This window comes from Protomyctophum parallelum (genome assembly GCF_964188405.1).
Source record: "Protomyctophum parallelum genome assembly, chromosome: 19".
Taxonomy (NCBI): domain Eukaryota; kingdom Metazoa; phylum Chordata; class Actinopteri; order Myctophiformes; family Myctophidae; genus Protomyctophum; species Protomyctophum parallelum.
This window is the reverse complement of record NC_139717.1, coordinates 31,452,197-31,467,850: the sequence shown is the minus strand read 5'-3', so window position 1 is coordinate 31,467,850 and position 15,654 is coordinate 31,452,197. Positions and strand designations below refer to the sequence as shown.

General features: G+C 39.7%; 3 protein-coding genes across 3 annotated transcripts in view; 1 reads left to right on the top strand and 2 right to left on the bottom strand.

Annotated features, from left to right (window-relative positions):
• Nucleotides 1-401: 401 nt before the first annotated feature.
• emc7b (ER membrane protein complex subunit 7b) lies at nt 402-6,964 on the bottom strand. The gene is made up of 5 exons (XM_083790990.1): nt 6,550-6,964; nt 5,157-5,276; nt 4,912-5,050; nt 2,238-2,318; nt 402-1,290 (listed from the first exon to the last, which is right to left on the bottom strand). The coding sequence occupies exons 1-5, from the start codon at nt 6,789-6,791 to the stop codon at nt 1,141-1,143; spliced, it is 732 nt and encodes a 243-aa protein (XP_083647116.1). The 5' UTR covers nt 6,792-6,964; the 3' UTR covers nt 402-1,140.
• Nucleotides 4,421-15,654, top strand: part of srsf5b (serine and arginine rich splicing factor 5b) — a 327,173-nt gene continuing 315,939 nt past the window's right edge. Inside the window, exon 1 of the mRNA XM_083790989.1 lies at nt 4,421-4,424. The gene's annotated coding sequence lies outside the window, so the exon portion shown is untranslated. The remainder of the gene's footprint in view (nt 4,425-15,654) is intronic.
• On the bottom strand, nt 9,507-15,003 carry katnbl1 (katanin p80 subunit B-like 1). Its single transcript, XM_083789775.1, has 10 exons — nt 14,874-15,003; nt 14,202-14,329; nt 14,045-14,082; nt 13,535-13,829; nt 13,188-13,303; nt 13,041-13,091; nt 11,566-11,655; nt 11,346-11,450; nt 10,641-10,734; nt 9,507-9,905 (listed from the first exon to the last, which is right to left on the bottom strand). The coding sequence occupies exons 2-10, from the start codon at nt 14,316-14,318 to the stop codon at nt 9,873-9,875; spliced, it is 939 nt and encodes a 312-aa protein (XP_083645901.1). The 5' UTR covers nt 14,319-14,329; nt 14,874-15,003; the 3' UTR covers nt 9,507-9,872.

The window sequence follows — 15,654 nt, the reverse complement described above, 5'->3', positions numbered from 1 at the left end:
CCCTTACTGTACTGTACATGGAAACCAGGTTGCAGATCACAGCAGAGCTCAGAATTCCCTGTAAGAGAATCCTCAAGTGGGTTCAGAGAGCTACAGCAGCTAACCCTAGGCTCCATTATGTTACACAGTTGGTCTGCATTACATCAGCACGACTCTCTCCCTCTTATATATAGAGAGATATGGGGAATGATTAGTGGGTTCACAAAATATTTACAAAAGGTTTTTGATGAACAGCAATTATGACTAATATGTAGGCACATTAAATAATATACCAGCTAACAAATTACACTTTAATATAATACAGCCTTTATAAGCATTAAGAGACCACTTATGACATACATCCCAGACAATAGCTGGACCCATATCAAATCAATATATAAATATATTGCCCAGGCCACACACATTTGTGAAGTTCTTTAATTTGCTCCTTATTTAACTCCCAATAATTAATATATATTATATAATATTATACTTTGAACAAATCAAATCCATACCCTAACCTCAGTCAATAAAGAAAACACATCTGTAATAGCATCACAATTTATTTCTCTCATTTAAATAAGTCTTTTTAGCTATAGTTAAAATTCAATTTATTTTCATTCACAGTCGTATTAATAAACTCGGAAAAGGGGAAGAAAGAAATCTGAATATTGATATACCGTAAGTTCTCTTTCAACTAGCTGAAGTAGAAGCAACAATATGAATCTGACAGGCAGCAGCAGAGAATGCATACCAAAGGTTTGCTTGGAGTTGTCCATCCAGAGATGAAGGTTAAACCACATGGACGAGAGTCAACGTTACAAACGTATGTACATCAAATGAACGATGAGTGTAAAAACTGACCTTTATGGTTCCACTTCTACACTCTCAAAAAGTTAAATAGTCTGGATTTTTCTGTGTATCTTTTGCATGGAGATTGTTTACAGTGCAGTGCAAAAACATCTTACAGCTTCGCTCAGTAATTTTCTTTTTTTAATATTAGATACCCAGTCTAATGGGGGAAAAAAAGAAAAAGACCCTTTTAAAAATAAATGAAAACAAAACTGTACAATAGACCCAAGCAAAAAAAAAAAGAATCTTCAGAATTCTTCCATGGCAAGACTAGTGCGTCTTTACGAAGATCTAGGAGGTGGTACAGTACTACCTCCGTTTCACAGCTGGCCTGGTTCCCTTGCTGCTGCTGCCTGGCTTGCTAGAGCCCTTTGAGCCAGAGAATAGCTTGGTCATGAACTCTGAGACATCTGGCAGCTCGGGATTGGGGTTCAGCATGTTCATGGACTGTTCCATTTCCTAGAAGGGTGTAAAGAAAGAAATTACTTAACCCATTCTGACCTGAGATCAGATTCTAAAAATGTCTTCTATGTCAGTCGCTCTTCGATTTTTCAAAAATAGCAGACCTACAAGATCGTAGCGCACCACTCGGTGGCGCGCTATGAGCTTGTAGATCTTCTCTTTTTAAATAGCTAAAGCATAACGTAATAGCCTACTGCAGGCGCAGTCATGCCGATTCACGTAATCGTGTTAGGACCAAACGAAACCAGCCGGACCAACGTTAATGTCTTAATGCACGTAGGACCCGCATTTTCAAACTGTCCACAAGTTGCAACGGACCCGACGGTACTATAAAACATATTGTGAGTGATTCTTGCAGCACGCTGCATCTGAGCCCAATAGCTACACACTAGTAGTGTGCGTGCGGAGGAGGGAGGAGGAAGACTGGAGGCGTGTGTGTGACTTTGTGTAGCCTAATGAATGATGATGCAAAGGGGCTTTGCTAGTTACAGAATCAAACCATTGGCAACCCAACTACAATACACAAGCTATCTCTGGTGTTGTTCAATCATGACTGTGCGCTACACAGTGACAGATTTGTTATGCGCTGGACGTTCCTGCACACGGGCGCACACTACAGTTGGGCTGATTTATTAAAAATAAGGCAGTTTTGCTAGTAAACAACCCCCAAATACATAGCAAGCACACACTGTTTATCATAATTTAAAGTTAACTTTCTCATTTTCTCTCCATTCTCACTGCTTTTTCTTTGGCTGTCTTCTCAGTCAATTCCTGTTCCATTTTTTAATCAATGTATAATTTGCCTCTCATTTCTGTAGGTCTTTCATCAGCTGATATGCATGAACTTTGTACATCTGTTTCTACAGAGAAGTCTCCTTCTCGCCCTTCTCTTTCCTCATCTCTTGCTCCGTCTATAACTGAGTCAGTGAGATCTGGTCTTATACCTTTCTCATCTCTGGGTCATTGGTGTTGACAACCTTGGGAAGCAGGACAATGATCAGCAGTGGAAGAACCATCATCATAACCTGTAGATGAAATGGAAACAAGCAATTAGACGAACAGGAAACACATGACTTTGAGCGTCCTCGTGAAGTCTGCCAATAGCATGGAAACATTAACATGACTGTGAGCATCAATGTGAAGTCTGCCAATAGCATGGAAACATTACGGGTACACCGATCTCATAGACACGAATCAACACAAATTTAACTACATGAATCATATTACAGTCCAGTCAGACTTTTTATCTATATGAACAACAACCCGCCCCCCCCAATCAAATGCAGCTTTAATTTAATTAAAGTGCAAACATGTACTGTAGCAGAATATGAAACATAGTGCTGTATGAGGTGCAGGCACAGGCTTAAAACTTTTTTTTTTTTTATTAATCAGGGGAAAATAATCAGTTTATTTATCCAAATTGGTGATCTACAAGCCCACAGCACATTGCAGCATGACATGTTGAGAGCTTGTAGATCTGCTGCCAAACTCCCCAAAGCCATGTGACCTTGTTGTTTTTACTCCACCACTGAAAATTGCCACATAATTTTATAGCAATACAAGACAATAGCCTTGTATGTCTCAAAACACTGGCCTACAGTTACATTATTGTCAACTACATTTTTTTTAGAAATTAAGACAAATACTGACAATGCTACTGATTTGTTCATTCTTCATTGGCTTGCAGTTAGTTATTGCACATAGCCAAAATGCAATAATAATAGGCTGGTCAGGATGGGGGAAAAAAGTTGTCCTTTTAGAAAACATTCAGTTGGCGCACACACACACACACACACACACACACACCCTTGTAGGTCTACCACTGTTACACCTTCTGTCCATCTCAGTGTGGATTTTATTTTTGTTAAAGATGGAGTGCCACCATTTTTTTCCACCCTAAAACATGATCATCAGGTATTATTACAATATAAGGGTCAATATTGACTGTCAAGGGTTCAGCCTCCAGGAAGAAACCCTAAATACAAAGTCAATACACAATTGCACATAAAAACAACTCCAGTCTGTAATTAAGTACTGTCACCTCATAGACACATGAAAAACTGGAAAAATTCAAAAATTGTGGCACTCCATCTTTAATGCAAGATGAAAACAGCAATGCTTATGGTTACAAGGTTAATATTACTCCTAGCCCTGGTCCTCGATCTACTCCTCTCTCTCTTTACTCTGTGTGTGGAACTGGGAGGGAGGGAGGAGCAGGCAGAGAGAGCGCTGTGCTCTGTGTCTACTCCTCCTCGGTGTTACAGAGACATGACGCAGCTAAGCTATACATCTCCTTACAACCGTACTCTACCGGATTTTCAATGAGAGTGGAGAGTGGTTGTACTTTTTTGCGCATTTATGACAAAATATAATAATCGGACGTCTTCACTTGATTTCTGAACAAACCTGACCACTGAATCATGTTCCATTTTCTCCCGAAAACTGAATTTCAGCCCAGATTAGGGCCAATTCCGCAACATTCTGCGTTTTATTCCAATTCCGTTTTTAGAAAATTCAGAAAATGTAATACAATAGATCTTGCTCTACCCGTCAAAACAAATGCATCTGGTGATAAGGATAGGCATTAATAAGCTACCAGCTTCCGCCTATACCTTTTCGATCATGTCAAATGAGTTTAATACATGATTATTCTTGTAATGTTCCAACGGCATAAGATCGAAATAAACCATTCATTCATAAACCAGCCCATTATGTGCATACCGGGCCCTGATTGGTCCCTTACTACTTGTAACTTCTGAGGGAATGAAATCACAACTGAGCGGTGCCAGACCAAATCTACCGAGGGCAACTAAATAAATTGCAATGGGTTTTTGTCTGGTTTCCAGGCTAATCTTGTTAAACCAGAATTGTATATATTCTGTTTCCATCCAAATCTGGCCCACTATCTTAGATTATACTTTCCGTCTAGTCGTCTACCCACAATGTTAATTAATTAACCAGAATTATGATAGTTTAATTTGGCCAGCAGTCTAAGCATGCATGTCCCTACAAAAGTAGTCCAAAACAGTCCAATCACAGGAAATTACACAGCTCAGCTGACACTACTATACCAATCACGGTCCCCCAAAAACAAGACCCATTATAGTCCACTACACAGCTGAGCTACACTGAAACACCAATCACAGCTCAGAAACAGTGATTCCGAGTATGCCAATTATAATTACATTTAAAAGTTACCTGGCACCCTGCTCAACCAAGAACTGTGTTAAAGGTTATTCCCCGTCTCTGACCTTGCCATCTTGTTGCTGTTCTTGTACCATATATAATTGTGCGGAAATGTATTGTATGTCACATCTTAAAAAATAATGAGGGCTTACAGCTATGGAATCAACCAAAAGCATTAAAAGGGCACAAAAACAACCTTTAGGTGAAGTCAGTATAACAGCAACATCAGTGGGTTGGTATTCTACAAGACCACAGTGGAAAATGAAATTGCGTAATCGCAATTGGTCCTGACAAAGATGAGTACAGCCTTCTGCCAACATGAATATGTATTGTGCACGTGTGAGCATATAATTGTTTCTACACCACTGATGAACAATACAAACTGCACGGTAAGTTCATGGATATGGATAGTAATAGAATGTGAATATTTACCATGGGATTCATGAGGAAATCTGTCCAGCCCCAGGTTTCCCTCTTCATGAAGTAGGTGTGTGGTCCATTAGCCCTAACCTGGAGGGGGTATGGCTGGCGGATCACTTCAGAGGTCTTGATGTAGTTCACAATACGTGCCCTATGAAATGGCTTGCAGTTTAGAGACAAGTTGCATGGAAGTATACAGCAGAAAAGTTTAAAATAACACACCAGACTGTCTGCGTTTGAAAATTAGTCACCCTTACCTCATTTTCCCTTTGGAGGTTATGTCCACACGTACTGGTTCAAATTTATATGCAGGTGTCACCACCTCCACAACATAAGATCCTGAAGGGACATCATTCACAGCAAAACTCCCATCAGTTCTGCAAAAACAAAAAAAGGGAAGAAAAAGTTTCATAGTCAATTTGTCACGATTCATGATTGAGCAAACATTAGCTAAGCATGACGTATATATTTTTTTAACAACAAAATGGACCCTTGAGAATTCATTTGTACACTTATTAAAACGTTTATTAAGCAGTAAAAATCACTTTGAGACTGAAGTATATTTTTCAAGTGTGAACTGACTGACCAAGACAAGAGGCAGAAAATTCTACACAGCTTAACCAGAATTACACTACAGGAGGCAGTTGCACCACCTCACACTAAGTTATCTTAAATGGCTTGACTTAAATTAACACATTAACATTGAATGATTGATTTAACAGTTTGAACAAGTACAACTCAATACAAAAACTGTATCCCCACAAGTCAGAACCCAATGGTACTGAAGTTTCTGACATTTTTGAGACCCGGTTCGGCACGATAGATTGGGCTGACCCAGGGGCTTCCGAGAGGGGCTACAAAAACTGTTAAAGGGACACTTCACCCTTTTTGCAAAAAAATATATGTTAATGACGTTTAGAAGCTTTAGAACACTTTCCTGGGGGTATTTATGTGTGTAATATGTGGTTTTAGATAGTTTAGATTGTAGCAGTGAGCCTGTTGTCTCTGATGTCATGGACACTGGGCTCACTTCCTTCCTGGACTACATGTTGTCTCAGTAAGACAGCTCTCCCCCTATCCACAAGGAGGAGCAGTGCACCAAAGAATTATGGGAATTGTAGTCCAGGAAGGTAGTGAGACCAGAATCCATGACATCAGAGACAACAGGCTCACTGCTACAATCTAAAATATCTAAAACCACATATTACACACATAAATACCCCCAGGAAAGTGATCTAAAGCTTCTAAACGTCATTAACATATATTTTTTTTGCAAAAAGGGTGAAGTGTCCCTTTAACTGAGTGGACGACAGTCACGACACCATAACCATAAAGCATTATACTTGTTTACAATAGGGCCCACCATTTTCAATTCATCAAAACATTTAGAGACGTACAAATATACACTACTATATAGCCAAAAACAGGAAAACAAGACCGTGTAGACGGGGGTCCCCGAGATATACATCTTATCAAACATTCTGTGGCCCGATGAGTTTCAAACTGGTGGCCCTTAAATTAAAAGGGATTTTAGAATGACTGTATGAAACAGGCAGTCCGCAAGCACAATGCTAACAAAGCTAATGCTAGATTAGCCTGGTGGTTATAGTTCCCTGTACGACGACAGTGATCTGTTGCTCCGGTTCTTACCTCAGAAAGCCCACAAATTCTTCACCCTCTACGAGGATTCGGGCTGTAGAGACCCAGTCCTGCGTCTTCACGCCTGGAACGATGGCCCTTCCCTCGATCTTGAAGCGATCTCCTCCTCCGTTGGTCTGTGCTGAGACACCTGTGCTGCTAGGCCCCGGTTCCATATCAGTGAAACAGCACGCGAAAACGAACAGAGACTGTACTAAAATGCATAATGGCGCTATTCTGGCTCCGTGCAACATCTTCGCTGTTTTTTTTTATTACAAAGCACCGTATGTGTGTCTATATGCTGGTAAACATCTAGGCCTGTATGTGTTCTCCAGGGCAGACTGCGACGCCAGGCCGTTGGTTTGGTTTCCTTCCGAGTTCCCGAATAGCTGACCCGACTAGCAGCAGCGTTTCTGCATCAGCTGGAGGAGGCTGGGGGCTGGAGCTGTCGAAAATAACGACGTCACTGACAAATAAATAAGCTTTATTGACAATAAATCCAGGGACAGAAACACAACCAGTGGCCAGAATCCCAGTTACTCCAGAATTGTTAAATATTTTTAGATAATTCAAATAAAGATAATAATAACGATGTGTTCCAGTACCGGTAATGTTCCATATGTTCTATAACCTTAATTTCAAATTCAAAGTTGATAAAAAGGCTCCACAGAGGGGACTTTTATGAACAGAACAGGCAAAAGTACCTGGGGTCCAGACTAGAGCAATAAGGGGCCCCATGGGCTGATTTGAGGTCAGGCCACATATTTAGTGTCTGACCTTTCTGGTTGCCCATGGCCTCTGGACCTTCTGTATACTCTAGAACTGGTTGTTTTGACACACGGCAGGTCACTACGGTCCTATAATGACCTGTTGTGAAGACCCCCTGCCCCTGTACATTTTTGCACTGTGTAAGCCAAGGTGAAAAGGTCCTTTTGTGTCAGTGTTATTTCATTTGACTATTTTAACTTTTTAATTTATTTATTTATTATTATTATTTATTATTATATATATTATTATTTATTTATTTAATTTTATTTAATTTATAAAAGCCATTTACACCTTTACCATTTCACAAGGTAGTTGTAGGTTTCATTCCTCCTGATTCCACCTGAGCTGTATTGTTTGAGTTGTTTAAAAGTATGTTCTTTGTCTGTGAAAAACCATAGCACTGACGAAGGTCTGAGGACCGAAACGTTTGCTTTTTAATTGCACCATGAGCACAGAGCACCATGAGCACAGCATGATAAAATAAAAGAAAATATATTTTTCTAAGTCTCAGTCTAAGGAGTTTTACTTCTTTTTCTATACGGTGAGCGAGTCTTTTCCAGTCAAAGTATTCCTCCTGATGATAAATGAAAAACTTTGAAAGTAGGCCACACATACTGTATATTGGTCACATATAAAAAAAAATATATCTGATTTTATTGTAGTAATGCATTAATAATATATTATAATGCATGAGGTCACAGATCACTGAACAGCATTCCTGCTAATTGACAAGTTACCTATAGATTGCAAACAACTGAGCGAAGGTGCCAAATGTCAAGTTTGTTGAGACAATTGTGCGTGACTATAATAAAAATAAATAAGTGTACTGTGCATCTACTTTTTTCAGTCTATTCCCATTTCAAATATTAGGCAGGATCGCGCCCTGTACAGTACCATTATACTGCCTAGGCTCTATTATTACTGCATAAGACTTTTACATTCATGAACATTTTGCACAGTAGTCGTGTGTCCTGTCATTGCATATCTTTGTCTAACCACCACTTGAGAGGGAGTCTCTCAGACACTAAACATATTCACTGTGGAATTCCACAAGGAAGTTGCTTAGGTCCTTTGTTGTTCACTATATTTACAAATGACATGCCACTGGTCTTAGACAGGGCCAATATAGCCATGTATTCTGACGACACTACTTTGTATATGTCTGCCACTAATGTGGAAGATCTGTCTGTAGCTCTTAACAAGGAACTACAGAACATATCAGAGTGGGTGGTGAACAATAGGATGGTCCTGAACATCTCAAAGACCAAATCCATTGTATTTGGATCACAGCATATGCTCAAGTCAAAACCCAAATTGAATCAGAATCTGAGCGATCTAGCAGTTGAGCAGGTAGATGAAACAAAACTACTTGGGGTTACATTAGATAGTCATCTAACATGGTCTACACATATTCAAAACATAACTAAGAAAATGGGAGGGGGTTTGTCCATGATTAGGAGAGGTGCTGAGTTTTTAACTCCAACATCTGCTGTCCAGGTCATCCAGGCACTAGTGATATCCCACCTTGACTATTGTCCAGTTGTGTGGTCCAATGTAGCTAAAAAGGACCTGCGTAAATTACAAATAGCCCAGAATAAGGCAGCTCGCTTTGCCCTGAACTGCAATACTAGATCTAGTACACTGTTAAATCATCAGAAGCTGTCATGGCTGTTGGTGGAGCAGAGATTAGCTGCCAGTCTGGCTGGATTTTTTAGGAACATTTGTTCAAATAAAAAACCAAAATGCTTATATAAAAATATTCATTATACCAGCGATAGACATATACATAATACCAGACATGTTGCAATGGGTCGATTTACAGTGCCTAAGCCAAGAACTGAAGCAATGAAGAATACAGTCATGTACAGGGCAATGACTTTCTGGAACTCTCTACCAGTATGCATTACAGAAATTAAGGGTAAAAGGCATTTTAAGAAAAGACTGAAGGACTTTTTATATATATGGTAAATTGTAATTCTGTTTATTTTAATGTAATCTAGAGTGAATGCACGGTTGTTGCATGGTTGTTATGCTTTAATGTATTTATTTTGTGTTATCTGTAATGTTGTTCTTATTTCAATTTTTGTATGTATATTATTCTGAGGACTCCATGAAGAATAGCTGTTGCCAGGTGTAACAGCTAATGGGGATCCTAAATAAACTAAACTAAACTTATCACAACAATACGATCAACACACCTGAAGATTTGTTTGATGAATGATTTTCATCAATGATTTATTAAAAAATAAAGATAAAGAAAAACAAAAACAACATGAACAAAACAAAAAGAAACCTTAAGACTGGTGCAGTTTCATGTTCATGATTCAGAAGAACCAAGGTGCAAAACTGTGCAAAATGATGTCTTGTTTTTTGCAGAAAGGCTTGCTGGCTCTGCTTCTTCATCGTTTCCCTCTCCAACTGAGGGAGTTGTCTGATTGTTATCAGTTCATCAATCCCATTAGCAAGAGGTTTGAGTGGAAGAGTGAACCAGTCCATTTCAGCTAAGATAAAAACAGCCGTCTTCAAGCAGTAGTGGTCACGTCCTCAGTGCTATGTTGACTACGTTGTCAGCACAGTTGTGATAGGCAAGACTCAATAGCCTAATAAGAGGGAAACAAATGTTATCTTTTTACAGCCAGTAAAATATCCCTATGCGTGACTCTCTCTCACACTCTCTCACACACACACACGGTTTGTCGAGATGTGTGGTGTTAGGATGAACTGTACGTACAGACTAGTAGAGAGACCATACACTATATTTGATAAATAGTACTAGGGGTGTATGATTATGAAATTATGACCGATATCCGATTATTTACACGTCATATCTGCCAATACCGATACCGATTACGATATTATACAGAGGGAATGGAACAATGTTAACAAGCCTAAGCCTAGGCCCTATAGGGACTTGGCCCAAAGTGTTAATAAAGTATTCAATCAATCAATAAATACACTATTTTCCCTGAATGAGACGAGTACACAAATTAAATGTAGAATTTAGCCATTGATGGTCACATTATTATTATTATCAATATCGGTGAAAATAATCAGGATTATTTTGAGACCAATCCGATATGGTATTTGTATGGTCGATTCCGATTACACTACCGATTATATCGTGCATCTCTAATAAAAACAAATGTTCCATGTCTTTTACATCTAGATTCATGTTAAAATATGATGTGTTGCATCAAGCCCTCTCAGCCATTCAGGACACAGCACAGGGATGTCCATCAATGGGGTTTTATTTGCATTATGGTAGCGCTCGAGTGTTTTGTATGAATGTTTTGATACAGCTTTCATAAATAATGTTACAGGAGTAACGCTCTCACCTTGGCTATGTCTCCTGTAGTTCCTGGAACTAAACATAATTGGGATTCCTCGGTCCACAAGTCCTTCAGTCGCTGCTTCATGACTTCAAGATTTCTTCAAACAGAAATGTAAAATGATAAAGATAGAGTGCCGCATGTGTCTGTGAAATTAACATTACTCTAATAGTCCCCCAGGTGTGGTTATAATATTCAAATATGTCTTCCCTGTGTATTTTTGGTTTCTTCCTGAAAGCTGAAAGCCTTTGAGTCAAAAGGCTCAATTGAAATAACACCATTTTAGTATCATAACCCTAACCCCTCCCACATTATCATACAATAGCTGTGGGCGAGGCTTAAGTTCAGGTGGGTGGTGCTAAGGTGAAAACCAGGCATACTTAATTAACTGGTGGGTGTGGCCAAATAAAAACATAATTTTAACACTTTCTGCACACTTTTTTGAAAGAAATCTTCCTCTTACTAGAAAGTAGGATGCTAGGATTGGTTAAATTGCAATGATAAAAACCTTTGAAAAAGGAACACCATTTAGTGTGCCTTTACCTTTTTAAATGGCCATTACCTAGGCAATGTAATTATCATACTATGCCTACATGAATGGAAATCAATGGTCGCCTCAAAAACCTACTGCGAGTTTCAGTCAATACTAGGATCCTTTAACTTCTTAGAGAAATACTGCAATGACCTTTTGGTTATATTTGAACAACCTACCTGTCTTCTGAGCATCTGTCCTGCAGGCTTTTGCCATTTGTGGAAAGTTCAGGCCACCATTTCCTTATGATGGACTGGACCCAGTGTAAACCAACAATTATATGTCTGTCAGAAACAAACAAATAAAATACAACCGATAAAGAAACTCAGCAAAACATACTCTAAATTCGAAACTATAGGAAATCTCTGATGAAACATGTTAAAACACACATAGACTCACTCTTCATATTTACTGCCAAGAATCCCTTTCAGTTGTGGCAGAAGGTCAATACAGCAGCCAAGTGATAAACATGGTGCTTCATCTTGAAGGCTGGAGAGTCAACAACAGAAAGTCTCATGTTAGAATATTATGGTAATACTAGTCCGAGTACACTTCATAAACCCGCCTAACAGTGACATCATCATCAGACAGGTTTTCTAGAGATTTTTTAATCAACGCAAGAACAGTTTCTACTTTCTAATAGCTTGGATTCTCCATTGATAAGGTGAAGTTGTCCTTTAACGTTAGTTAAGTGTCCTAGAGAACAAATCAATGAAATAAGAAGTGCATACAGCAGATAATAGTTTGTATACACCTTAAAGTGATGTTGAAGATTGGGTTAAAATTTTAATATACATCATATTGACTGCATCATAATTGTCTGGGTTTATGAGCTAAAAGTATGATCTTGAGTGATTGAGTGGAATCGCAACTTCCAGTTTGTCGATCACAGAAGTAACTAGAAATGCACTGTCGAGCTGCCAACTTGCGCTTCGCACAAGTTGGCCATGAATGGCCTACTTGTGCGCGAGCAGAGTGTGCAACTTATTTCTGACTATGTTTGTATAAAGGTCTGTGGATCAACATGTACATATATAGATGTAGGCCCCTCCTGTTGTCTGTCGTATCTCCTCCTTTTCCCCAAATCGATCACCTGTTCTCTGTCTGGTAACAGGTGTCAAGTCCTGTCAATGAGTCTCTGTAATGATTCTGTGGGCCCCTTCTGCCACCAGTTTGACACCCCAGGTCTATTTTAGACCACCCAACGTATGTTCTCTTTCCCAATGCAAGCTTCTTAGGCAAATGGGTAAATATAAGCTTCTTTGGCAAATGCGTAAATAGAAATGGACACCATCAGCATCCATGGACGTTTTAAGTTATATTTTAAGCTCCCTATATATAACTTTGAAACTCAAATTTGTCACGTCATCCACATATGTCCGTTTTTAGATAAACATACATAGTTACGTCATCACTTAATCCCTGATTGGCCAAGCGATGCCACCAACACACAGCCTCAATCCCCCAAAACGCACAATCATTTTTCACTATTGTGCTTCAGACTACTGAGATGCAAGGAGAGGCAAACATTCACAATATCACAGAAAATGTGCTGAGATGAACATCGCTCGCTCTTTGGCCCTTTTTCCACTGAAAATGAATTGGTTCAGAACTCAAAAAGTTGTTTCGGAACTGGAACCAAAATATACTTGGGCATTTCATTAGTATTCTACAGGTTGAAGGATGCAGATGTGATAAATTATGGCAAAAGCAAGCCGGTTCTCGGCTGGTTCCGAATGAATGCACCGTGGTTCCAAGAATCTAGAGCGGAACCAGTTCTAGAACCAATATTCTTTTGGTGGAAAAGGGGCCTTTGTGTGGTAGGCTAGGTATGTAATTCCATTCCCACAAGTTCCCAGTGAGCTCAGACTAACTTTTTTGTTAAGACAGGTAGGCAATCGAGCAGCACACCTGCATCTTGAATTCTGTAAAAAGGAAACAAAAACAACAGAATATGAAGCAAGTTTCTAAATGATAAACATCACAACAAAAATAAATAAATGATAATTAATTAGTTTTACCTGATTAGATAAGCAACTAATTCACTGGCGTTTCGTCGCCATAAAGTCTGAGCAACGTTTAGCCGAAGTTTCCTTTCAAAAAGAGCATGATTCATAGCTTCATGGTCCTTTGATATCTTTGGAAGTAAAACAAACAAGATCATGGCTCAAAATTTAGATTTGTCTGAGACACATTAAAGATGCAATTTTTTATTCGATCATTTCTTGAAAATACCTTCAAAATGTATATTCTGCATTGTACGATACAATAAAAAAGGTCAAACTGAAAACACCTTGAAAAAAAAAATATATATAAAACCTTAAAACAATATCTCCAATACAGCACGTTCTAGTCAAATGTATCTCACCTCTGCAAAGTAGTCACCATATTTAGATCCAGGCCCTGCCATTTTGGGAGTCTCAGCACTGTCGGCAGAGATCACAGGGAAGGCGCAGTTGTCATTGTAGTGTACGGCCCGAACGTCCTCGGAGCAGGTCAGCTCATTTTCTTTGTTGGCCATGCCGGTGTCAGAGGTAAGGCCTGTATGAATCGATCGGCGGCGAAGCCCCGTACTCGCCACCGCCGATGTACGCCCTTTCCTCTTGCTCAATGACTTTCGTTTCACTTTGCCTGGTCCGTGTACTCTGTAAGCCTCTCCAAACCTATCAAGATGGAAGTCAAGATGTACTGAATGAGAAGCTGAAATTAAAGGCAACATAATAAATACATCTGAAGATTCAGTGCCATTGCCATGGTGCATATGCTTATGGAAAAGTGCCTTGGTGAACCAGTGACTGACAGTGATTATCTGTGGGACACGGACAGTGATTATGAATGTTATGATTAGATGAGCCCCACAGGCGTGGATCAGACTCACCTGTCTGTATCTAATTCTTCCTTATTTAACTTATCCACCTAAAACAAAAGGATAAGGGATAAAGACACTACAGTCTCTATTCCACTTTATAGTCACCAAGGTTTTTGGCATAACAATAGTTAACACAAATTAATGTTTTCTATTCAGATTAGCCCACCTCCTTCATGTTCTTCTCCGCAGCAAGATGCAGGCTGGGTTGCAGAAAGGCATGGGTTGTGTCCTGGTTGGGACCAAGGGATTTCCTCTGTAGCCCATCATACTTTCCTGCGGCCATAATAGGGGACGCTTTGTAGGACAGACAAGTCACAGGAAAATCTCAAGTTAGCACTGAATCCAAAAGTGATACTTTAAGTCTTGAGATCTGGCCTAACGTTGCTTTATGTCACTTGCAGGCCAGGGTGAAAAGGTGCCCTGAATCGCTTAAAATACTAAAAGCAAACATCGCCTCATAAAACATTATTTGGAAACAAAGCAAATAAATACTTAAAGGCAAAGCACAGGAGGCGTTGGCTATTGCTGCTAGACCTGTATTAGCCCCAGAGCTACACCTAATGTTACTTCACGGTATATTGATTCGTTTGTTTATTTGGTGTAACCAAGTTTAACGCTGCACTGTGCGACATCCGATAGCCTTTTGTTCGAAGCTAGATCTGGTGGAACTTTAAATCCCAACAAACTGGCTGTAACTATGAAGGATAAACACAGGAGGCCTCTGGTGCGGGCTAGCCACTTAGCCATCCGAGCCAGGAAACATATGGTTTCAACAAACAATGCCGTTTTAGACCAACGGTTAACATTTTTTAGGTAATACTGTTGACTAAATACTAACCGTCTCATTTTGTGAACTGCCGTACAGTCTCGTCTGGTGTATGTAATCCAAAAAGGGAGTGAACAACAGTACTATCTCCTCTATGCTAGTAGGTTCAGGTTGGCCCCTTTCCGACTTTTTGCCATTCAAATGAATACACAACAGCACAGCAGTGTGCAGGAATTGTGGGATTGATGACGGCGATGCGAGGTATAGAGTTCTAGTGACATCTAGCGGTCGAGACGTGCTCCGTGAGCGGGCCGTGCTCCGTGAGCGGTGTGATACTTGTCCAGACCATATTGATTGATTGATTGATTGAAATATTTATTAACAGTTTGTAGAATTTACAGTACATTTTAAGCACAAACTCAATACAAAGACTGTCAACTGTGAGTGGACGACCCAATTAAGCATTACACTTGTTTACAACAGGGTCCACATTGTTCAATTCACCATAGACCACAGACACAGTGACAGGACCATATGCATTGCCATTGGGGGACAAAGTTCTTAAGAATGTGTTGTTGCGACTGTAGCCCACTGTTTACTATGAAAACCTGAATTTCCCTTCAGTCAGTCAGTAAGTGTGGCATGTCGTGTCATGCCTCCATATATGGTCACGCCTCGTGACACGTCACGCCACCACATATGGCCGTTTCCATATATGATATAAGATCACGACACTGACCTCATCAAACCCTGGATAGCCATACATGGAAAAGACTGGATCATCACCTAGATCTCCATATATGGAGCTGAGCCGGCCAGCAACTCTACATCTGACCTCAAACCCTTAGATCTC